Source organism: Anser anser (assembly GCF_964211835.1).
Source record: "Anser anser genome assembly, chromosome: Z".
In the NCBI taxonomy this organism is placed as follows: domain Eukaryota; kingdom Metazoa; phylum Chordata; class Aves; order Anseriformes; family Anatidae; genus Anser; species Anser anser.
The window spans coordinates 38549334-38575857 of NC_139723.1; the positions used below are offsets into that span (position 1 = coordinate 38549334).

Consider the following 26524-nt stretch of genomic DNA (forward strand, 5'->3'; position numbering starts at 1 on the left):
TCCCAGTACAATTTACAAGCATTGGACAAAGACTTCATTCTATTTATTAGAAATTGAGACACATTAATGTAAATCACTAGCTCATACTTGCCAGTAGAATTACAGGTTGCACCAGTTTCAGTGTAAGGATTATCATCCCTACCCCATACAGCAGTATGCAGAAAATCAGTGGTGTTCCATGCTCTTTGAGGTTTTTAGGCTGATACTTCCTAAGATCACCACAGTTGTTTCCTGAGCAGCATGATGCATAGGAACAAAGGAGACTCAAGTTCCAGCCAAAAACTCGCTTGCCACAAATGAATTCAGGAAGGAGGGATTTCTTGCGTACCTTATGTGCCCTGTGAGGGGAAAAGTGGGGTGATCAGGATTGCCTGGGTGCTCCAAGTGCAGCACATTTAGTGTTATATGCAGCTTCATGACCAAAACACCCTGATCCTTGGTAGATTCTGAATGAGTCCTGCCCTTCAGGACAGTTGGGAGCTGACATCAATAAAGTTGAGCATCTCAGCAGTACCTCTTAAAAAATAGGTACACCACATTTGGGTGTATGTGTCTTAAACATTTAACTATGAAACTTTGGTAAGGCTTCCATTTCACTGGCACATGTACAAAGCAAAATAAACTCTCAAGTTTCTGGAAAAAGAAACTTCCATAACATAGCAGATCTATATCTGTCCCTACAGAACACTAAGCATACAAAGTAATCCCTTAACCAATTATTGTTTAAGAAATGATGTTTTCTTTTTGTAGAAAGCTAAGTACATAATCATAGCGAAGATTACTAATGACAAAAGTTGGAAGACTTTCCTAATTCAAGGATTTTTTGCAATGTTTAGTTTTAAAAGTCTCTTTGGCAATCCATGCAATTTTGTGTAAAAAATACCATTCAGACTCTAAAAAACAGTTGAAATTTGACCACTGTCAGCTGTACTTTATGTACTGGAGGAAAATACATAACATGCAAAAAAAATAATATGCTAGTTAAAAGCTTATGGGTCTTCTTCCCCTCAGCTACCAATAGCTGGTTGAATAAAGGATATTATTCTGCCCTACAAAACTTTCCTTTAGATAGGATTAGATTAGAAGCAACCAGTTTTTGGGAGATTGACAAATTTTATGCTCCAAGGTTTCATAAGAGGCAGGCATTATTTCATTATTTGACCATGCACAGATTTTGCAAGGTACTGTTTGAGGAAGCTGATTTCAGATGTAGAAAATGATTTATGCTTAGAATTATGTGTGCAGTTAACTATTTTGCTGCCCCAAGGTGCAGAAAGAAAAAAATTATTCAGAGCAGAACAGCGAACTAATATGCTCTCCAAAAGATACTATAACTCACAATAGATAAAAGACTTCTTTTTTTAAGTGGATTGGCAAAGACAGAATCTTTACCTTGGACCAAAGTTACTTATGTCACACTTGAAGAAGGAAAGAATTGCAGGGACAGAATCCAGTATTGGTGGGACATGAGAAAATGTAGAATAACTGAATTTGGATTAGCATCCAAATAGCTGAACAGTCACCACAAGCTGCTGTAGAATCTTATCTGCCCCTTCTGTGATCTGAGATACTGTTTTTTGGTGGGATTTCTGTTTTTGTGTTTTTGGTTTTTTTCTTTCTTTTCTTCCCACCTTAGTATTAACTATTCTAAATTATTAATTCGACATTCTATTATTTATTCTTATGATTTATTTAATCATTCAATTAATTAAAACAAAGTAATTATTAATTATTTAAGAAAAATACCGCTCTAGAAGCAGGAAGTAGGCATGATGTCTGACTCCGAGTCAGCAGCAGTAAATTGTATGTCAAGAAAAGTTTTCTTCAAGTGATGTTCAAGATCACAGCAACTTTTAAGATTGCTCATGGTTTTGCGTGATGGTCAAAATAAGTGCTAATATTCATTTAAATAGAACTTGTAATTAGCATAGCTATGTAATAGAGAAAATAACTCAATTCTTGTAGTTCTAACATAGGCAAAGATCCTCAGGTAATTGAAAGTGTTGTCTAATACAAACTGGAGGATCAGTTTAGTCACATCTTTTGTGGAGTCATCCTGAGAGTAATGAAGGGCATTGGGAATCCATGTAGTATGTTTTCTAAGATAATTTAGATTAACTGGTAATTCTAGAGATGAATTGAGCTGTCTTTCAGGAAACATAACTAGTTTCTGACATAAACATTTCAAAATTTCAGGTAAGACAACCCAAATTATTACTACTTTCTCTTCTGTGAAAATAGTGATCTGGCATGAAAATATTATATTTTTCTGAAAATAAATAGTTTATTAACAGTTTTACTGGGGGGTTGAGGAGCAGACCTTAAGATACTGTTGGAAGAGAGGCTCTACTCTTTCACTGTTCAAACTATTAACATAGAGGAGAAAATATTCCATGTGAACACTGGAAAATGGCTGCAATGCTTACACACCATGTTACAGATCTAGGTTCAAAGACATGACATTCTGCAATATTTATGCATAACTTCCTGCATATTAGAGTTCCATGCTGAATGTATACTGAAAATTTTCAAGACCTATAAACACATAGGAGTAGAAGCACACAGCTCACATTGTTTTTACTGATATCAAAGACTGAATATGGGACACCGCTATAGAAAATAGATTCTGAAGTTATTTGTTAGCATGTTATTAAATTGGAAAACACAAGCCCTTTACATAATTGGACTACATCTTGTGAAATGTTCATCAGTGGAAAGAATTTATTATCTAGTATTTTGGGGAGTCATGGGACACATGTTCTAATAAACTAGAAATAGTTTTGAATCAAAGATCTAAAAATTTGGTTTAAAATTTGCAGCTAGACCTTCTGTATTCTTGTGTGAGAATTAGACAAAAAAAAAAAGAAGAGCAATGTGAAAACAGAATGCTGCAAGTGCTTGTATTTGGTACAAGTTGAAAGAGTAATGAAGAAAACATTCAACCCATAAAAGCTGTGCATATTAAGTTTTTAAAAAGGAGTGAATCAATCTGAAATATCTAAATTGACTACGAATATAACAATTCTGTTATAACAGAGGGGTGGGGAAAAAATAACCCAAACCTAGTAAGTAAATGATGCATGGATGGAAGTAAAGGTAGGACTATGTGTTTTAACTTTCCTGTAGATGTTTCGAATTGCTGTGTAATATTGCAAAGAAATTATATAGTTGCCTCTTTAAAGCAAGCAAGCAAATAAACAAAAAACCTCCAAGTATAGCTGCACAGTTTGTACCTCTAGACTGTAGTCGCATTGAAAACATCAGCATTTGCCATTTGTATGCAATATTTTCCTGTGATCCTACATGCAAACAATGCATGTACAGAATGTACATAAAGAGTGAGCAGTAAAGTTGAGCACCAACAGTTTCTTATACCATATTCTAAGAATAGCTCCTCAGAGTTTTTGGAGGAGATGAAGCGTGAAGTCAGCAGAGTCAGGTTTTCACACTGGTCACTAAAATGACTAGTGTTTTGCTTAACATAAACATCCTGGAGATTGACAAAGCAAAACAAACAAACGAAAAAGAAGGAGAAACCTGGGTAAGATGAGTAGTTGCATCACTCCTCTTTCCTCCTGCCTTCCACTGTAATTTTTAGGCCATCTATGTCACTTTCTATAGCTAAGTTACAATTTAGGGAATTATTTCACCACTAAAAATGCTGAGCCAGGGCTGTAACACCATAGTGACAGTTCTGGGGAATAACTTTATGTTGCATTTAACCCAGCATTTCATGTGGTTTGGCTAGGATATATAAGGGGTAGATAGACAGCCTTGTTCTTTACTGTATTTTAGGTTGTGGACTGTGTGTTAAGCAGTACTTACAATACTATGCATTGCTTGGTGGGAAAGGACACGTGTGGTTTAGCTAATAATTCTGACTTCATTCTGGAAAAGAGCTTGACTCATCAGTACAGGCTGAACAAAAGATGTTCAAGAGTGAGATGATTATATTTGTTTTACCAGCTGTTGACCTTGCAGACTTACTAGGAATTATGAGCTTCTCACAGATTTCTGCCAGAATTCAGCAGTATTCTGATAGAGTACTTTGTCAGCTCTGTGTATCAATTGCTTGTGAAAACCAAGATAGACAACATCCACAGTTTTTAATCCGAATCTCAAAGGGATAGAGGCTAATTAAATGCTGTTGCAAGACAAGATTCAATTTCAGCCAAGTATCCTTTCAAAACCAACAAAGGATGGAAAGCTGCCAGGCAAAACACATGTATTTGGCATCCCAGAAAGGAGCAATTCTTCCAGATTAACAATGCAGTATACCCATAGTTTTGGTAGTTTCTCCAAGGAATAAGCGGGAGGAGAGAAGGATGATCTTACTGTTTTTCTTTTTTCTGTAACAGCTGATAATCTACTAAAAAACAGGATGAAAAACAAAACTCTAAACAGTTCTTAATTTATCTGATACGCATCAAGGCTCTAGAATGTCTTCAAGCTCACTCTGTCCTTCAGAAGGATTTCACAGCCCAATTTAACATTAAAACCTGATTTTGAACCAGACATTTATAACCACAACCACCACCACCCCAAAACAAGCAAACAAACAAACAAACAAACAAACCCAAAGGCCTAAAGAATTTAGCCATGGATTCTCTGAGATATTAGAACTACTGAGATGTCTAATACAAGTGAGTTCAATTATAAGAAAATAAGGGTTTCTCTCCTTTTTCCCAGGTTTGTGCAAATTAATTATCATAATGAATCATTAACACTACATAAATGTAAATCATTTCATTAGTAAAAAAAATTATAACCTGACAAATGTGCTAATAATATGACTACCAGTAACGGCAGATAACATTACTTATTGAGCTTTACTTGAATTTGTTCTGGGATGGAAATGTTTTAGAAATATTGTTTAGAAAGCCTGCTGTTAATCTTTGATAAACAGTGTAAAAATATAATGGTATTTCAAATAAAATTGTTTCAGCTACAATTTTATTTTTTTATGCTTTCAATTCTAAGAAAGTTTGAAGAAAAATATATCATCTGTGGGGAATATTCTTCTTATGCTTCAGATACGACACTTATTTCAATGTCCTTAAACATCTATGAAATAAAGCAAGAATTATGATCTTTTTTCTTCCTCTATGTGCAGACACTTAAATCGTGTAGTCAATGTTAACTGTCTTTGCTGCTGCTTTAGCACGAGTTCCTTACAGTCATATGACGTCTTCCATGAGAAGTAAAATTATCTCCTTGTCTCTGAGAGGGAAATGAGAATGAGACACAAGGCTACAGCTGCGCTGGGAATCAAAACCTCAGCCTCCTGAGTTCCAGGCCAATGCTTGAATTGCTGCACAGGAAGTAAAAGCAGCATCACATGTGTGACAGACCTTCTTCTATCCAATATCAACATAAGGTAAAGTAAATAAATTTAAACAAAACAACATGCAGTAAGTTCTATAACAAAGTACTTGCCCTAGAAGTACAACAACTTGTGTCTTCCATGTTCACTATGTTTGAAGGCTAAAGGCCATTAGAGGAAGACCAGGAAAAAGGCTGGGCTCCTTACTGAAGTTTCAGCTGGTCACCTTCCTGTTCTAAGAAACAAACCCAGCTGACAGCCTACTGTGAATGGTTCTGGATAATTATTATATTAATATTAATATATGAAGAAGATCAGAGTTACCTTTCTTTAAGTGCTTTTATCTGGAGGCTTGTAATATACTGTTTCACACTCTGCCACCATATGTCCTAAAAGACAAGAGCAAAGTCGATGTATGACAAATTCCTGGAAATTTCTAGCATACAAGCAAAACCAGGGATGTTAGAAAGAATCAGAAATTCTTCCAGGCTGTTCAGCTGGAACTAAGTCACTGAATGATAGCTCTTGATTAACATTCAGAAGCTTAAAATATCCCCTACTGTTTTGCCATGAATCACGGAGATCATTTTGGAATACCAAGAGTTGACTCTACAGGAAAAAAGAAAAATCACACTTTCCAGTAATGAGCAGAAGCTTCAGACTAGTTGCAGATCTATTTTTTCAAAATCTGTGGGTGTCTGAATTCAGCATTTCCATTCTAAGCTCATCTTGGAACAAAAGCTGGACTAAGGAGGACAGATAGAAATGGCAAATGGTGTAGAAGAAAAAGCATTAAGAGCTGCACCTTCCTTCAGAGTCGACTACACAGGTCAGTTCACTTCCCATGAACCACTACATTTCAGCACTTAGTGTCACGGCACGTAACAAACCTACCTTTGTCCAAATTGTGTAAATTAATAACTTTAAGCAGTCAATTAATTTAGGCTGGCATTTCTCCATCAAATGGTTAAAAGTACGTTCTGACTTCTAGCAGCCTTAACAAATTTGCTATATTGTGTTACCAGAAATAAATCATAAAGCTTAGCGTATTAGCTTCTGTAATGTAGCGAGCATTAAAAAACTGAGATGGATAGTGTAAGACAGAAGGAAGTTATGCTTTGCTTCCTTTTTTTCTGTTGTAATATGAGAAATCAGAATTTCCCACTGTGTTGGTGGCCATAAATAGAATTCCAGTTATAAAGCCCCTAAACAGACAATGCTGTCCCTCTCAGTCCCACTTGCTTCTGACTAATGTTAAAGTGGGCAGGAAATGGTAGTTGCACATGCAGTAACTGTAATTAAGCCTGGTTACATACTGCCTACTCAGCACCATAGATATGATTTTATTGGTGCACAAACAACAGCTAACTTGTTAAAGAACCATTTTGGCTTACACTAAACATACTTTATACTGCTATGAGTATTTCAGGGCAACAGCTGACTTCTGATGAGTTGGTTACACTTACGACCAGCTGATCAGATTTGGCACAAAATTAACGCAAACTATCAGACACTTACACTACCATCCTTGTAGTAGGGACTGACACATGGCAAGTAACCAAAGTACTAATATCTTAAAACATACCATCCAAATTCAGTTGAGAGTCCTCACATGGACAAATTGGACATAAATGGGCATGAATTTTGCTGAGGCTCCTTCTTCTTTTATAAGTATATATAAAATATAAATCACATATATGTCAAACGTAAATGATATTCATATTTTATGTATTATACATATACCGTATAAATATATTTTACATAATACATTTATATTTATATATTGTACAATATATATGTATTTTATAATTCACAAACCATATTCATTTTATATTTACAAAAGTTTTTCTTAACAGGAATATGACCAGCTATCACCTGAGCTGCCGTACTAGTTCTGTTGGCAGCTTTTGAGGAGGCCAGCTCTCTCCTCACTGAGCCTCAGCTGACATCAAAAAAAAAGGGTTATTGCTGTGGGAGGCCTGTGCTAGTTATAGAATAATCAAGTCCCAGTCACAGGCAGAGGAACCGCTAAATAAAGGACAGTGACACCAGCTAGACTATTTAAACTTATGGGACGTTTTACAAAGGACAACTAGGGAAACAAACCACATGGAATGATAAAGCAGACGTACTGTTTGGTGGTTGGGGAAGAAAACAAATGACACATCATCTCATTGCATGCCATATGACAAGACTGAGCCACATCCGATGACTCTTTTTTACTTTCTTTCTGAACTGCTGAAGAGGATTGGATCTCTCCACTCTGCTCTGTTACTCATCATTACCTTCAACCCTGCTTAAAATGCTATTACAACATCATGTAAGCCATGATATTTAAACAGCATTGATATAATTTCTATCTATTGTACAGCAGCCAACAAGCAGCTTCTTCCTTGGCAGTAGAGAGACATGCCTTCTGTTCCTGGTCATCTTGTTCTCCACTAGCAACTAGATATCACAAAAGCAAAAATATCAAGAGTATGGTTGGGAAGACAGATGTGGTGCAACAGCATGTCAGAATATTTGAGTTACATAAATTCTTATAGTTGAAGGTTTCCTAGGACGTGCATTTCAATTCTTTTTCACAGTCACATTTTACACATACCACCCTAATACAATTTGATGCTTTTCACAAGATCTTCAGCCAAAACACAGAAAAAGTATGAGTGAGAATGTACAAGAATATGTTAATCCATTTTTTGAGTTTAAAGAGATTAAGTGATATGAGTTTTTCTCTCAATCAGCTGCATGCATAACTCACAGAATTTAAACCTGAAAAAATGAATAGCTTTTAGTATTCAAGCCACACCTCACAGACAGCTCATAGACACCTCATAGACAGCTACACAATTCCAGTATGGGCTAGACCCTCTGTGTGCTTCTTAGAATCCATAATGTAATGCTATCTGAGATCATGAGAGATTTAAAACGTTCTGTGCCTCTGAAACAGATCTTTTTTTAAATCTTCAGAGATATAATACTGTCTCTTTCAGAGGTATGGGTGTTCAGGTGACAGAACCCAATGAAAAGACTGGAATAGAAGAAAATTTCACTGTTGAAATTCTTTAAGCATATGAAAAAATATTCTGCAGTGTTTGATCATAGGATATTACAAGCTGTGCTCCTAACACATTTAACAAACTGCACAAGGAAGAGTATGCACTGCATGTTTAAAACAGTGAAAGGGATGTGTCATGGGTAGTCATAAAACTTGGTCATTACATTGACCGTGTCAGTTTGTGAACTTATCCAGCAGCATTTTTCTACCCATGAGCTAGTGAAGCAAGAACACCCTGAATGCCACTTCTGATATCTATTATTTCTCCTCTATTAAGGGATGCAATAGGTGAGAGCATATTTGCCCAACAATAACATCTGGACTTACCACTATATTTACCAAAGTATTATGCCAACTACTGATTCTAATAGACAGAGGACTCAACCCCAAATATTGTATTTTACTGGGTATTCAGACAACAAACAGTGTTTCTGAGCTTCCCTTTTCTGCATTTGCAAATTCTTTGGCCCTTTTAGATATTCCACAAGCTTGAAAACATATTATAAAATCACACCTTCACTATACGGATATCAGAATGCCTCAACAGCCAAGAGGGGTTTTCAGGTTGCTTCTAAATATGGCTTAATGTAAAGTTCAAGTAAAGAAAGGTTGATTCAATAGACTGAAAAAAAAATTAAGAGTTAGACATAAACTAATTTGAGCTGATCACTCTCCATTCATCCAAACAACATTTACCAGGGTAGTATACTCAAAGCAGGATTAAGCTTCCCTCTGTTGAATATTCAGTTCTTTCCAGAATTTGAGATTTGTATGAAGAGAATTTTAAAGTTCCACCAGCGTCCTGAAACATGCAAAATATTCAACCATTACAGTCTCCAAAAGAAGCAATTTATAAAAATCAGGGAAGAGTTTAAAGACCATTTGTGACCAAGAAAGAAAACAGGCACACATGCACATTACCAGGTGATTGCACTTGAAAGGTATTATTTACAGGATGCTATATGCTCAGTCCTTTGACATTTCTCTGTAAGCACACTACACTTTATAGTGCAAATCTGCTCTCTAGTGGCAAAAACTTATGACTCCAATTATACAGAAAAAAAGCCTTAGTAAATCCCGATGCAATGAAGTCAGTTCATCACTGTTTTGCAAGAGTGGGTAATTAGAGAAAAAATAATTATTGAGGAAAAAAAAGAGCAACTGAAACTAAGAGTATGTAATTCTGTTTAGATCTGACTGTTCTAGTTCCTTTCCCTGGTGGTACATAATTGATCTCTTGTGACATAGACTTAATATATATTTGAGGTAGGGCAGGTAATCACAAAAATAAACAACAAAAATGAGCTAATTTCTGATGGTGTGAAATGTGCAGGGTTCTATCAGGTTCAAATCAGCAGGCTTGAAAGCTTGTAAGACTGGAATGTCAACTCTCAATGCACATGCACGTTGTTACTTGTCAGTAACACTTCTTTCCCTTTAAGCTGGGAAGTAACTATAGAAATAGAAGATAGCAATGTCATTAGATCATTTTAATCACTTTCCAGTTACATCTCTCCTTGCATAAGTTTTCACGAAAGACATCAAGAAAGATCAGGAAGAAATATTGCACAACTGCAGAGCCTAATGATTTCACTTCAGAGTCTTGTAAACCTTATTATTAGCTCCTGAAATCACACTTCTGTTTAGATTAGGGTGAGTAGCACAACCCTTTCTAGCTTTTCAGCTATTTAATTCCTCATTTTAGTAATTCACACATAAATGGATGTTCACTTACAAACACTGCTAGATTAAACCACAATACTAAATTGACTACGACTCCCTACTGTTGGTTAAAATACATACATGGTTTGAGGAATTAACTGCTGCTTCCTGCCCAGAATATGAAGGCTACCCAAAACTGGCCATTCTAATATGCAGAAGTTCAGCAGCAGCTGTCTGTGCATTTTCAACTGAAAGCAGAGAGGAAGATGACGATGACCTGTTCTGCTATAGCTTCCAACATACTGGCAGGATAAAACTTCATTTTAGGACAGTAATTATGACTTAGAGGACAACATTCAGAGTTCTCCTTATACCAATGTACTTGTATGATATTTGGTGGATTTCTTATTTGATGTTTAGAAAAATAAAGATTAAAAAGAGTGGAAAAGGACTGGGCTAGTACACAAAATGAGACTGCCCTTCATGACAAACAGCTCCTTCTTAGAATACACTGTCTTAATGGCCAGCTATCAAATGAGGGAAGATAAAGCTTTTGGAAGCTCTCTTTTCAGTCACTGCAGAGAAAGGTAAATTGGATTTTCAAGCCAGATACTAATTCAGAAGTGCAAACGCACACAGCTGCATAACCTGTGTGCCTTTGGGGTGGTCAAAACACCTATAAATAGCTAATCCTTTGGCACTTTCCCCTTGCTATGTTTTTGCTACTGCAGTAGCACACAAGAGCTCCTGGTTTTGCATTGACTCTTCTTTTACACTGTAACTAGGCAACATCCCTTTCTAAAAACCCGCTGATCCTTGCCCCAAACAGCTAGCAATAAAAGGGAGCAATGTGACAACAGCTGAATACAATTGACAGGGTGGGAGATGGACAGATTGGTCTGCAAAACACAGAGTCACAGCACTGCAGCTGCCTAACCAGAAAAAATGTTCTATGCTGGCACTGGGCAGAGGATGATCTACTGAGACATTTAGAAGAGGCAATGGTGGTGTGTTTTTTTTTTTGTAGGTGTCTTTTGTTGTTGTGTTTTTTATTGTTTTTTTTTCCCTCCCTTTAATTTATACGAAGCTCCTTGCTCCATGCATTTTGCAGTACTTGTAGATTCCTATTACAGTTAGGTTGTTGTACAAAGTCCATCAAAGTTCTGTGAGAAGTACTGACACAGATACTTTGAGTACAAAAAAAAAAAAAAAAAGATACGGGAAACTAGTCCATGAGAAAGCAAGACGTTCATTTCTGTGAGAATGGGACACCCTGTTGTTCTGTCCCAGGCATACATTAGACAGATACTATACAGGCTTTTGTTGATATTTCTACTAATAATCTTATTCTATAGCATTAAAACAATATCTGACGTACCAAACTCAAATCTAGTTCAGCTCAGTATCATGCTGCAATGTCAAAGGATTGCAACTCAAATTAAATCCAGAAATATTTTCATTAAGACTGATTTTTCAATTCAAGATACATTTTTTTTAAACAATATGTAATGACTGGCGGCATCACCAATCCCATTTCTGAGACAGTTAGCTTAAATATTTTTAGGTAAATTAGAATCATAGAACAGTTTGGGTCAGAAGAAACCTTACGGATCATCTAATTTCAATATTTCTGCCATGGGCAGGGACACTGTCCACGAAACCAGGTTGCTCAAAGTCCCATCCAACCAAAATTATTTAAGGAAAAATGAAGATTATTTCTTACGGAGTCAGTACTATAAAATAAACAGCTCAGATGAATCCACTGAATTTTCCAATTGGACAACCTGGGACAGTCAACATTGTAAGAAAACAGATGCAACTGCATCCTAAGACTGGCTGATTTGTGTACATACACAGCAAGTGTACAAGGATATCTCATACTCTGCGCTCATAAGGCAATGATCTAGCTCAGTCACAAATTACACAGTATCACTTTTTAAGCACTTCTACCCTCTGATAATGTGATATTACTATTTCACACTGTCGCTTTTGAATGATGTTATTTAAAAGCATTTACATAGTCTTGAAAGATGTGCATAACCATAGAAGCCTGGCCCTAACTAAGCCAGTCCAAAGGTAAGATATTTTTAATCACCGCTTCACAGTTGGAGTTTTGAATAGCTATGAGATTAATATGAATACTCTCCAATGCTTTTGGGAAATGATGGATCAGACACAGTTACAGCAGCTCTAAAAGACTAGAGAAAATAGAGGCAAAGCAATGTCACTGCATGACTAATTGCAGAAGTTGCTCAAAACATCTTTAGCTAATGTTTTGCAAGAGGTCAAAGAGAAAAGTAATTAGTATGCTTGAACATAGATATGGAAACTAAGCTTTTATCCGGGGAGCAAGATGTCTTAAGAGATGCATATGAATCCTGGGAGGGTGAGGAATGATAATCAAAAAGCAGAGTACATACTGGAAAAGGGTGGGAAGGTCTCGTGGGTAAGAAAACACGCCTCACAGCAGGACAGTAAGGAATGAATTACTAGCCACAGGAAGAATGTAGGGTAGTAGGTCAGATACAGGAATAATATTTTTCCAGTGAGATTATGGTGTTAGCATTTAGTCCTTTCTAGCTTGATCTTCTTCCCTCAGCAAGTTCTTATTACTTTCTGAAGTATTACTGAAGCATTGCTCTTGACAATATAATATAGCTGGCAGTTTGATCAAGTTAAAAAACAATGACTTTGGGACATTAATGGCTTTAATACATTCATGTTTACCATCTCATAAGAAAATATAAAGCACATTTCATGCTTTATCTGAATGGAGAACTGCTTTGACTGTTGAACTCTGAAAACTGGGCCTGAAATTTAATAACAGCCTGCTTTTCATTCTGGCCCCCACTCATTACCAAAACTGAAATTTGGCAACTGGAATATTTTCCCCACTTTTCGTGACCTTTTTTTTTTTTTTTCTTTTAAATAATTATTTGACTAGAATGTGGATCAACAGTGCAGAAGGGGAAAATATCACAGAATTCCTCCAAGCTCCTGAAATAAACAAAAGCAATAAAAATGGCAAGAAAAAATATCAATGAAGGCCAAGATATCCCTTTAGTTTATATTATATTTTGACATGTTAAACAGCTAAGGAGTGTTTGTGAGCCAACTGCTATGACTTGGATAATAAAATAGACAATGAATGAATTATTCTTTACACAGCAAAATCCCAGTTCAACACATTGTTTCCCCACAACCTTAGTGTGAAAGCTTTCTGAAGCAGTGGTGAGTCTGTCCTTTACAACACCTTGCAACCCCTCAGAAATCACCTGGAGAAGACTACCATGCCATTGCCTGCATGTTGTCACTCAGCACATACCCCCACTGTATTTGAGCTCTTTCTAGGTTTAAAACAGTGGCTGACATTGGCCATACGTTATTTGGAATCTCATCCTTTCCCCAGGGAGAAAAAGTCTCCCCTCCCTTTCCCTCCCCTTCTCTTCCCTTTCCCCCTTTTCTCTTCTTTCATGTATGGAAAGTTAATTTACCTGTGCTTTGGCCCCAAAAAGTTAAATTCATTCAGACTTCGCCAGGCAAACATCATATAGCTGGTAGTGTTCCCTCTGTGGGTGTCAGAGCATGCTGCTGCTCCAGCACAGCTGCATGAATAATTGAATCAAATTCAATTATTAGACAGCATTAAGGTTCAGCTCCATGTACAGTGTTTATGGTAGGCTTATGTTGTGGTATAAGCAGCCTCTTTCTGTCATTAATGACTCATCATACTTTTACAGGAAATGTGTGTAATCACAGCAGCAATCTAAGAAGATCATCTAGCAAGGGGTGTGGGTCTGAACCTTCTCCTGCAATTTTTGCTGTTGATGTTTTTTGACTATGGGTTGGAGGGAAGTGGAGGGGTGTGTTTGATTTTTTTTTTAAAACAACAACAAAACAAAACCCAAACATACATATATATATATATATAAACAAACAGCCAGCTGCATGGAGTTTGGAGCACTGGTATCATGTTACAATTGTGATAGTGAATACACTGAGCATTTGTTGACATTAGGAAGCTGAAAGGTATTTGAAAAATCCCTAGGGCAGATGTGAGAAGCACAATTATTTTTAATGTCTTCCGTTTCTCTTTACAGTATCTTGTTTGCCTCTTGACTTTTAGGTTAAATGCCCTTATTAATAGGACTACTTTGACTGATAGGACTTTTTTAGCAACCATGATGAGTAAACACCTCAAAAAAAACCGTAAATTATTTCTGAAAGATGTTTCAGCAGTTGCCTAACGACAGACACCATGGTACAGATTTTCCACACGTAAAACCAATGTAACTGTGTGACTGGAAGGTTATATAACTACAGAGGAGGTACCAGGAATAAACAGTGGATAGCTTTTCCAGAGAAATATCAGTGTGCACCTGGTCTAAAATGTCTCTGACGATTTATTTATTCCATTCCACACTGAACAGATTTAAGAAAAGTTTGCCAGTATTATTGCTAATTTTACCCATTGGTATATTTGCTGGGACTGGCTCAAGACTGCTAGCAACTCATATATATTTAAAAAATTTAGTTGTGACAGGACCAGTACTACTAGGTCAGACTCAAACAGGAAAATTTGTGATCCTCCTGCTGATGAGCAGGGCACAGCTATTCCATGCAGGCTCCATCCAGTGTTAGACTTGAGCCTTGCTTGGCTGAATACAAGACCTTTCAGGATTTTTAGGAACTGCAACAACTGTACCAAAAAACAAAACTGTCACTGCAGCCAGTTGCTGAAGCATGTGGTTGAGCAAGCCCTTCTTACAGCTCTGAGATAAATGAATCAAGAAATAAGATCTGGTTTTCCAGCTACCTCATCATGCCTTCTTGCTTGTCTTCCCTATCACACACACAAAAGGGAAATTGAAAAGGGAAGGGAGGAAGGGAGGAAGGGAGGAAGGGAGGAAGGGAGGAAGGGAGGAAGGGAGGAAGGGAGGAAGGGAGGAAGGGAGGAAGGGAGGGAGGGAGGGAGGGAGGGAGGGAGGAAGGGAGGAAGGGAGGAAGGGAGAACTTTCCCCCTACCCCCACCCCCAATCTTTCATGGACTCTGGCATAAACTTGTAAGATATGCATAACCACCTCTGTTATTTTTACTTTCCTACAACACTGTTGCATAAATTCTGGCACTGTGGCTTCAGCGCATTGCTTCTCACTGGCAGCAGATGTCTCCCTATGTCCATCACTTTACATTTCTAAAAAAACGTTAACATGCAAAATTACATGAACAGTTTTCATCTGCTGAACAGCATAATGTTTTGTTCTCCACAAGGGTCTATGAAAATGCAAAAATTAGTTGCCTCTATGTGTACTTAAATGCAAGAATACAGGAGTAAGAGGAAATGTCAAAAAAACTGTGAATCTCAATTCAGTTTTCATTTCATGCTTTCAAACAAAGAAAATTAGGATGATGCTTTTTAGTTAACTTTGTCAATTTCCCATAGAAATCATGAGCCAATCTACGAAAGACACTCCATTGGTATTTCTTCACTTGCATTTAAATGCATTTCCTCTCTAACACATTACTTATTTTTCATAATTGAGCACCTAAGTATCCATTCTCAGATCCTGGTTTTTGCAGGTTAGATATAGACCAGAAAGTCAGTAAAATATTGTGAGGTTCTGAATTTGATGTCTCATTTGATGACCCAGCATTTCTTAGGGTAGCTGAATTCATTTCTGAGTGTTGCACTATTTCAAAAAAGCATAATTTTACAGCTTTAGGCATTAGAACTGTACAGCTCTTTCTAAGTCAGGGGAAGCAGGAGTAATCCTCCTAAGTCAGTTACAGGAAACTGCCACTGTTAGCTGTCAGAGCTACTTCAGTGGAGTTATGGAAGACTTACACCACTCACCAAGAATTGCCTTGGTGGTGGGGGCTCAGGATTTAGCCAGTAATGATGTTCTTTCAGACCCTGCAGTGTGCTTTTGCAGATTCCTAGGAACAACAAATCTGGTACAGATGTTTTGCACAAGTTACTGTATGAGGCAAGAGAAGCGTGGTTAAGGGGGAAAAAAGGCCTTATTTTTGTAGCTAGCCACACATGTCCAATTTTGGTTAAAATATTTAACAGAAAAATCACTTGGAAAATATATTATAGTTTTGCAAATGGTTTTTACACATTTGTTTCTCCATATGGAATAAAGAAATGTGTCTGGGAATGCTGGTACCACAATTCCAAATTCTTATTGTCTCGCTCATTTCCTGATGTGATCCATACACAAAAAGCCTTGAAATATGAATTGACTGTAAAGACTCCTGCTGCACAAACCACTGCTTTCATGATAAGACTGTTAGGCAATTTAACAGTATATGAGTGTTGTTTCACCAGCTGTGCTTGGAGCAGAAGGAAACACAGGTAACATTACAGCATCCCAAAAATGAACACAGATATCCAAGGAACTTCTGAAGGAAAAAGTAGCAGAATGTACCAATTTCCTTTTCTTTTCTACATAAATACAGACATGACTCAAGGAATCAGGACTTTTTACCTCCCAGGTACAGAAGGTACTCAGATTTGAAAACTGAAAAATACAGCAAACCTACCAGGATAGTCACTGGATTAATTTACTTACTGGTTTTGATAGCAACTGTCAAAGCTCTTAAAGCTGGTTTTTTTTTGTTTTTTTTTTTCCCTCACAGAAATTTAGCAAAAAATATCTTTTGCAAGAACTAAGCATTTGTCAAATTTTTCTCTAGCTAAGCTCCTCCCCACAAGAATCAAGCACTTGCAATTACATCTATCAGTGGTCTCTGTTATGGGTACTAGCAGGGGCAAGAAAGCTCTTACCTCATACTTCTTTGTTCGATAACCACACAGACAGTGAACATGTTTTTTCTTTCCTGTCTTCTGGAAAAATAAATAAGAATATTTGAAGAGTTGTTACATTTGCTGTTTAAGCAAAGAACACTTGATTTAAGATGTTTTATCATCTTACATGTTAATTAAGGCTAGTGTCATATTTTTAAATTAGTAAGAATATAACCCAAGTGTATAGAAATAAAAGTCACTATGAAAAATAGCAATTGAAAACTAGGTTGTTTGCTTGTTTTCTGAAACAAAAACAACAACAACAACAAAAAGTCTAGAGAAACATCAATATACCACATTTCTCAGAAGACTGTTCTAAGATATCAGATGTCCTATTTTTAATATGAATTCTAAGTGAAACAATGGTATAAATGGGAATTTATATTTTAAATATCCTACCATTATAGCTGCAAAATTGCAGTCATTTCCTTTTCTCTCGAGGGAAGGGAAAATCTATTAGGGTAATCAGGAATAATTTAGAGAAAACATTGAGAGGGAGCACAAGCTAAGTTGTGCTAGTTTTTTCACTTGAAATTGTGCAGTGAATTCCGCATCTGACATTCACAACCATGTGCAGCAGGCTTGTCTTCCAATGCAAACGTCATACAGAAGCTATGCTACCGTTGAACTACTACTACTACTACCAAGTCCAACTCCTGGCTCCACACAGGACCACCCAAAAATCAGACCATATGTCTGAGAGTGGTGTTCAAATGCTTCTTGAACTCCAGCAGGCTCGGTGCCGTGACCACTGCTTCCCTGGGGAGCCTGTCCCAGTGCCCGACCACCCTCTGGGTGCAGAACCTTTCCCTCACACCCAGCCTGACCCTCCCCTGTCCCAGCTCCATGCCGTTCCCTCGGGTCCTGTCGCTGTCCCCAGAGAGCAGAGCTCAGCGCCTGCCCCTCCGCTCCCCTCGTGAGGGAGCTGCAGGCCGCCATGAGGCCTCCCCTCAGCCTGCTCTGCTCCGGGCTGAACAAACCAAGGGACCTCAGCTGCTCCTCATACATCTTGCCCTCCATCTTCCCTTCACCATCTTTGTAGTCCTCCTTTGGACAGTCTCTGATAGTTTGATGTCTTCTTTATGCTGTACTGCCCCAAACTGCACACGGCACTCAAGGTGAGGACACACCAGTGCAGAGCAGAGCAGGACAACCCCTTCCCTTGACTGGCTAGCAGTGCCGTGCCTGATGCACCCCAGGAAATGGTTGGCCTTTTTGGCTGCCAGGGCACACTGCTGGCTCATATGTGACTTGCCCTCAAACAGAAGCCCCACATCCTTTTCCACTGGGCTATTCTGCAGATTCTCATCCCCCAGTCTGTACGTATAGCCAGGGTTGCCCTGTGCCAGGTACAGAACCCGGCCTTGCTTTTATTATATTTCATGCAGTTGGTGATTCCTCAGATGCTGAAGAGTGCACTGGGAAATTCTGAAAAGTTTCAGAAGCAAGTTATTCATATTGTTGATTCCTACAGACTTTCACTTAGATTTTCAGAGTTGTGAGGAAGATCAGAATCTGTCTTATAATGCCAACATCGACCCCATTAACAAGGACTTCATTGTTTCCTCAGTTCCTTACTTGACCCTACCGTTTAGGGCCCTCTGAAAGATACATTTCAACACTTAGTCTGTGTGGGAAAGATCTGTGGAGAGGTTCTCACTCAATTTATTTCTTGGGATTATCATTATATTCTGTTTATTTTATCTTTTAGATGTCAACTGCTCACAATTACTTATTTTTGTGAAACATCTGGGGAGACTATGGATGCTTAATAATGGAGAACACACAGTTTGTACTCCACTAATTGGCTATGAAACAACAGTTGAAGAGGGAACTATGTTTTCACTCAGGCCTCGCTCAGCCAGGTAAGAATTTCAGAGCTTGAAAGACTAATGTATCAATTCAAAAAATGTTTTAACCACATCTGTTCTGAATTCAGAGCAGTTATGTTGCAACTCTCTGGGTAGCAAACATATGCAAGGTGTTGCCTGTAGGACTTGACTAGCTCTGCCAACACATTCACACACGTTTTACCTATAACCGCAAAGAATTTCAGCTTGTGTGCTGGTATGTGTTACATGGATCTGTAAACAATACAGTGCCTTTCTGAACTTCAGTACATTGGCAAGAAACACGAGTTGGCAAATGACCGCTTTGCATTTTTCTGGCTGAAATTGAGTTGCTTCTTTTACATGTGATTCTACAACTATATCTTCAAGGAAACAAACTCCTCCATGGTGAAAACCATGCATTAACATGCTGAAGTTCCCATAACTTTTCAAGCTTCTCTCTACTCTGATAACTCCATCTGAAATTTCTAAATTCAAGGATGCTAGTAAGAGATTTACAGTCACGCTGCAGAGCACACTATTATCATTAAAATGCAGAAACACCCAAACAAGCTGAACCAAACCAAACCAAACCACCTGCAGAAGGTGTCACAAAGTCAACGAGGGCATTACTAATCAATGATTACTACAGTCAGCACAATGCAGTTACTGAGAGCACTAAGTATTCTGCAGACATCAGTAAGGAAACACAGTCGGTTAGGAGGAAAAACAAAGATTATGTTCTCACAGACAATCTGCCTTCAAAAACTCCTGGAAATTGTGAAGATGTCATGTTTAAAACTTTAAACATTGAGTTCTATCAACCTGAGGATGTTAAGACACCACTTGATAATAAAATACTTCAATGCCCCATGATGTTAAGTGAATGTAAGAAGCTACCACAAATTGAGCGATGTGCACTACAATCAAGACGCCTTTACTGAAATCTGCAATTAATTGCTGTCATTCCATTTTTTCCCCAGGCCAAGAAAAACAGTGATTGCACAGAGCACGACTTCATCCTGGTTTTGATCTGAGTTCTGCAATATTGAAGGCCTGAAAAAATATAATAGTTCCTTTCTATTTTTCATCAGGAAGTTTTGTTGACAATTAACTAAAGAAGGAGAAGGATGAATCTGTTGTTAATCTTTGAAAATGATCTGCTACCTGGATGGATTTAACATGCATTTAAATTTAAGACATGGAACTGGATTTATGGTACCAAATCTAGAGCCAATTCATTAAGACTAGTGCTAGAAGGTAAGTATCTTTTGCATTTCTTTGTGCCACAAGGACTATATTGCCATTTTATTCTAAACAAAAACACCACCAACAAAAAGTCTTCACATCCCATAGGCAGCATTCCCATAAGGTTCACTGAATCTAGACCACACTCTAAACATCAAATTTTGGGGAACACTTACAGTCACAATCCCGCACAGACTTCCACAAACGTTACTTAAGAACTCTTTGGAAACTGAAACTCATGTTAGATACAGACCTATGATCTCATGACTGTGTAATTGCCTCCTTATCTGCCTATTCTTTGCAGGCAAATGAAATCCACAGTACTTGCTGACACATTTTTATTAAAATGGATTGAACTATCTTACTTCAAAATATCCTAATATCTGACTAGAAAAAACAAATTCTCACCTCCATCTAGTACCCAAAGCATAGGTATATTCTTAAAACCTCAGACTGGTAGATTTATGCTCACATACTTTTTAATGAGACCTTTTTTTGAGCCATCTAGTTGCAACTATGCAAAGTGAACGCTGCATAAATCACATTTCTGTACTTCTGAGCATTGCAATGTCTAGGTTTCTGGGCATCAGAATAATCTGTAAATCATAGTTTCACTGCTTGTTGCCGTAAAAGTGCTCATTACAGACTCCATTTTTATGGATGACAGCCATTGGATAACTGTACTGTAAAAGCAGAGGCATTTGCACAAACCAGTGTGACCTCTCTGTAACCACACAGAGGTTAAAGGCTATTCACGCTGCATTAGAAGACAGCCTTTTATGTAGTTGGCATGAGAAATATGCAGTTCCAGGAAGAGAACAGGACACAAAATCCTCCTTTAAAACTTACATGACAAAAAGTATGGAAAAAACTACTGACAAGAAAGTTTCTTAGACATTTTAGTCTGGAGTCCAAATCTTCAGGTAAATAAGCTGAACTGACACAGGGTTAACTTCCCTTTGCTTCTCTTCCAGTTTCATTCTCAAGACATTAGGCCTACAGGATGATAGTTGAAGGAGGTGTGGAACATGAGGCTTCAGAGCCAAACCTCTTGGGTTTCTCTTGTCTCCCCAATCAACGGCTTGAACTTACACCAATTGTATTTTTATTTCCCACCTTCTTGCAGATCAGGAGCTCTACATTGCGTATGATGCATGCTAGGCCTACTACCTGCAAGAAGCATTACATTAGGCCATTAGGCCAAATTTTAAAATAGCATATGAAATGTACTTCTCCATCTACCAAAAGTCTTTCAGTCTGATGCAGACATGTAACTTTATGACGTTTAACACTTGGAAAAGACACATTTGAATCTAGTCAGTTTTAGCACTTTGCATGTGAAGAGATGATAGTATGTCACAATATACTGAATTATTTATTTTGACTGACTTACATTCTTTACAAAGTGATTCAGAGTTCATGGGGTCAGCCTGTTTTAACTCCATTAGAGAATCACAGAGTCACAGAATGGCTGATGCTGGAAGAGACCTCTGGAGGCCATCTTGACAACCCCCCCCGCTCAAGCAGGGACACACAGAGCAGGTTGCCCAGGACCATGTCCAGGTGGCTTTTGAAGATTCTCAAGGAGGGAGAACCAATCACCTCTCTGGGCAACTCATGCCAGTACTCTGTCAACCCTCTCAGTAAGGAAGTACTCCCTGATGTTCAGATGTAACTTCCTATATTCCAGTTTGTGCCCATTGCATCTTCTCCTGTCACTGGGCACCACTGAAAAGAGCCTGGCTCCGTCCTCTCTGCACCTTCCCTTCAGGTATTAATAGGCACTGATAAGGTCTGCCTGAGCCTTCTCTTCTCCAGGCTGAACAGTCCCAGCTCTCGCAACTTCTTTCAGATGTGGTCCAGTACCTTGGTCATCCTGGTGGCCCTCCACTGGACCCTTTCCAGTATGTCACAGAATCACAGAATGGTTGAGGTTGGAAGGGACCTCTGAAGATCATGTAGTCCAACACCCCTGCCAAGCAGGATCAATCACCTAGAACACATTGCACAAGATGGCATCCAGGTGGGTTTTGAGTATCTCCAGAGAAGGAGACTCCACAATGCCTCTGAGCAACCTGTTCCAGTGCTCTGTCACCCCCACAGTAAAGAAGTGCCCCCTCATATCCAGATTGAACATCCTGTGCTTCAGTTTGTGCCCATTGCTGCTCATCCTGTCGCTGGGCACAACTGGAAAGAGTCTGGTTCCATCCTCTTGACACCCTCCCTTCAGATATTTATATGTATGGATGAGATCTCCCCTCAGTCTTCTCTTTTCCAAGCTAAACAGGCCCATCTCTCTCACCTTGTCCTTGTATGACAGGTGCTCCACTCCTCTAATCATCTCAGTACCCCTCCTCTGAACTTGCTCCAGTAGTTTCAAGTCCCTCTTGTACTGGGGAGCCTAGAACTGGCCCCAGTACTCCAGCTGTGGCATCACCAATGCTGCGTAGAGGGGAAGGATCACCTCTCTTGACCTGTTGGTGATACTTTGTCCAGTGCAGCCAAGAATACCATTAACCTTCCTAGCCGCAAGGTCACATTGTTGATTCCTGTTCAACTTGACATCACCCAGGGCCCTTATGTCCTTTTCTGCAGACCAGCCTTCCAGCTGGGTGGCCTCCAGCATGTCCTGGTGCCTGGAGCTATTACTCCCTAGTTGCAGCACTCCACACCTCTCCTTGCTGAACTTAACGAGATTCTTGTTGGCCTACCTCGTCAGCCTGTCAAGGTCCCTCTGGATGGTAGCACAGCCCTCTGGTGAGTCAGCCACTCTCCCCCAGTTTTGCGTCATCTGTGAATTTACTGAGGATGCACTCTACGCTATCATCCAGATCTTTAATGAAGACGATAAACAGGACTGGACCCAGTATTGACCCCTGGGGTCATTAGAAAGACTTTGGGTACAAGTTTGCCCATCATGTCTGCCGTGTTTCTCATCCAAACATACTGCGAGAAACAGCAAACGGACAATTCACTGTGAGAAAAAGGTGGGACAAAAAGAAGCAAAGAGAACAAATTCCAAGTTGCCCTATTTAACATAGTACTTGTGTTTCTAAAACAAGTAAATGGAATGTTGCTTGGACTAATCTTTTGTAGTAAAAGATGGACATCAGCTGCATATTGAGGTGGGGTAGAGGAACAGGTGAGACATCCATCTCTTTCCCTCTGCCGCATAGGCGATCAGTCCAGGAGGAAGTTCTGGCTTGCAAATCCCCAACCTGAATATATCTGAAGCCTTGAATCAGAGAGATGTGGGATTTAACCACACAAGATAGAAAATCTGGTTTAGCAACAGCAACACTGCATATGGGTAGCTGGCTCTCTGTAAGGCAAATATTCCCATTTAAACGGTGTCTGTGCTGTTAGTGATCCTAGCAGCTTGGCTAAGATGCTCTTACAAGTTCCTCATATAAGTTTTCTTCAGTCATCACAGGGTTGGGCCTATCTGCTGTCATTTTCTAAGACACTTAACTCTGCCATTTATGGGAAACAAGTGTTAAGCCTGGTGCTGCCAAGCCCACCTGGGCACTGAAGAGAAGCATAAGCAGGAGGCATAGTGCCATGCCTACATCCACCTTCGTGAGAAGTTAGTTTTTTGCTCCAAAGGTCTACATTTGGCTGAAAATGCTTTAAAAAGAAGACTGTGGTCACTCTGGATAATTACAATAGTTATTAGCTCCTAGCAGTTGAGGTCACATTTGGTCCTTGTTGTATGGCATTTCCACTTTCTGTCACTTTTGTCACTGCAGTTGTTCAGGGTGCCGTGATAGCTTAGGACAGCTAGAATGCAGCAGGAGCTGCCCTTACTCCCACACAAAGTTGTGTGTCAAAGCTTGTGGTCACCAGATGTTTCCCAGGCAGATCTAAAAACAGCTTTCTGCTGGTGAAGTTAATCCAGAGCTAATTCGCTGTAGAACTAGGATTAAGCACATTTCCAACATGCAGTGGCGCATGGCTTGAGATAATACGAAATTTATCTTGAGCTCCGCTTGCCTTGTGAACAATTATTTCCTTGCATGTCAGGTAAATTGTGGAACTTGATATTCAAGTTCTTCTTGGCACTTGCACAGAACTCTCTTGCAACATCTTTCTCCTTCCCACTAGGAGCTGGGACATATTTTTGGGGTTTAAGCCTAAGCTCCCAACTGACTTGGGATAGTTTCTGTTTGCCTCCAACATCATCTTGGTTGAGATCAGGTTTCAAGACAACAACAAAAGACTAACTAGTGCTATCCTGCTATTCTCCTTGCCAATACAGGATTGCTTTCCCAGTGCTGTAAGAAAAGTCTCTGTGACTATTTTTTGAGGGTAGCCACAGAGTCAGGACGTTACAACTAGGCACAGTAAGGACACAATAATATAAGCTAATGTTTTGTCACACAGAATGTGTAAGAATGGTGCAAAGCCTCCCTTATGCCCCTAATCTCCTGTCATCATCCTCTGTGTGCGTGTGTTTTGAGGAGGCAGGGAGGAAGTGAAAGGTACTCAGGACTGACTCCTACCAGTTTCTCACATACATCTTCCCACCACCCCCTCCATGTGCACATCTCCAAGACAGCAGCAATACAAGTAGGTGCCAGCAAGCACTGCCACCCCCTACACAGTTATGTGACACTTCCTACTGCCATTATCCCCTGTTCCTTGTTGATAATGTACAAGGTCAATAGGAGCCAGGAGTGAGATCCAAGAGTGTAGAAAGACAGCAGACATCATTCCCTCACTTCCACTTCCAGCCCCTACTCTCTGTCTCAGATTTGACAGAATAAGAATGGATGAGCCAAAGGAAGAAGGAATGAGGCAAAGAAGGCAGAAGATAACTTGCACTGTCCACCTCAGTGAAATTTATGAAAAATACAATTCCTGATAACCATGTTAAGTCCCATTTTTCTGCCTCTGGAGTGACCTGAAAAGAACTGACAGTAACCAGAACGCAAGTGCTGACCTGGGAAATTTGAGCTAGGAGTTCAGAGCAGGGCGTTAGAAGTGAGTGGAGAGGAAGGTCTAGAAGAAGAGCAGTTTAGGAATACTGTGCAACTGGAGGATATGGGGGAAGACAAAACTTGACTCTTCAGGAGCAGGAATTTCCAACGGGTGCTATCAATAGGTTTTGTTGGGACTATAAATTCAGAGACAGACTCAAGTCTTTTTCCCTCTTCCCTTCCTTCCAGACCATAAACTGCCACTGTAAAGGACTTCTTCCTTCACCTCCCCCTCTTTTTTGCTCTCAGAAGTATAGCAGCCTTAAGCAATTAGTAGCAGTTGCCTTGTGTTGGAACAATGAAAATACTGAACAATAGGAGTAGGCTCATTATTACAAGAGGCCCAGCCTTAAAATAATCCAGACCAGGAACTCAGAATTCACTGCCAGAAGAATTACTGGTTGGTATGTTATTAACTTCACTGTATTTCAAGCTGGAAACAACTCTCCCAGTGTCTCACAAAATGATTTTTTTTTTAGTCTCCCAATCACACACATATCTGTCAAACATTTTGAAAGTCAGAACCTGATGTTGAAAGCAGGGTGGTAACTTAATCTGCAGCCCACCAAGACGATTAATGTGGCCTACTCGTTGGGGGGCAGTTTGGGACTGGGATGCATACCAGACACTTTCTTTCAGGCTGGTAGTAGCAGCCGTCTCCCAAGAGCCCAGGACTCCTCTCCAGCATGTTGCAATGGCCACAGAAGCACTTAACAGTGAACAGAATAATCTTCATGCAGCTAAAATAATAAAGGGACATTTATTGTCTCTGTATTGACTCTGGAGGTAGCCTCAAACCACATTTTTCTCTAGACTGTGTAAAGCCTGGAGTTTCAGAAGTATATCATTAAGTTCAGAAACTGGGGGAGAAGAAAAATATTAATCGGCAATCACAATGAAGTCTGATGATCTTAACAATTCTGTTCTAAAACCTCTTAAATTAGTGCTTGCTTGTCATTAGCCCACACCACCCAGGTTTCACTGTCTTCTGTTTAATCAACAGCCACCCCAGCTTTTCTTTTTGTAACCACGTTGAAACCTACTGAGTGAAGCCCCAAGGAAGGCAGTTGCACAGTGCCCTCCCAGACAATCACCAGAAGCCACAAGAAGCCCCAGAAGCTTCAGAGAAGCAGCTCCCAAACACTGCCTTTAACAGCGACACCCTTTGTTGCCTTTTCATCGAGAGCTAACTCGCTTCTGAAGCGAACCTCTCTGCAGCTCCCACTCCTCTCCCCTGCCTTTCAGGCACTCAAATTCTTCACGCAGGGACTCATCCACATCCACTCGCCTGGCTGCTCTCCACCAAACTCATCGCGGTTACTGCTTTCCTTCAGGCTGCCCACCCGCACCCAGCGACACCCGGCTTTCACAGCTGCTCGCTTCAGCACGGCTCTTGGGAGCTGCGATCGCCCTAATTACTTGAATTCACCCATAAGGCTACTTCCCCTGCACCCCGGCTTTAGCTGCTGCCGTCCACCTCAACAACACACTTCCACGACCCAGCCACACACGCCAAACCGAAGGCTCTGGGCTCTCAGCTCGGCAGCTACCGGCGGTTAAACCGCCCCGCGGCCGGCCGTTAACCGCCCCCCACGCCCTAGCCCCGCCCTCTC

The 26524-nt window shown here is 39.5% G+C and overlaps 1 protein-coding gene across 3 annotated transcripts; it reads right to left on the reverse strand.

Annotated features, from left to right (window-relative positions):
• LOC310890217 (uncharacterized protein) lies at positions 1 to 26503 on the reverse strand. 3 transcript variants are annotated; one of them, XM_083818974.1, is made up of 5 exons: positions 26200 to 26503; positions 25534 to 25651; positions 16835 to 16894; positions 5648 to 5712; positions 1 to 338 (listed from the first exon to the last, which is right to left on the reverse strand). In XM_083818974.1, exons 2-5 carry the CDS (start codon positions 25645 to 25647, stop codon positions 77 to 79), a joined length of 501 nt encoding a protein of 166 aa, XP_083675100.1. In that variant the 5' UTR covers positions 25648 to 25651; positions 26200 to 26503; the 3' UTR covers positions 1 to 76. The 3 variants fall into 3 exon arrangements, 2 of the variants coding, with proteins under 2 accessions (XP_083675100.1, XP_083675101.1); XM_083818975.1 differs by lacking the exon at positions 1 to 338 and adding an exon at positions 1871 to 5311 and having other exon boundaries at positions 25534 to 26455; XR_014577102.1 differs by lacking the exon at positions 5648 to 5712 and having other exon boundaries at positions 25534 to 26455.
• Between the last annotated feature and the right edge of the window lie 21 nt (positions 26504 to 26524).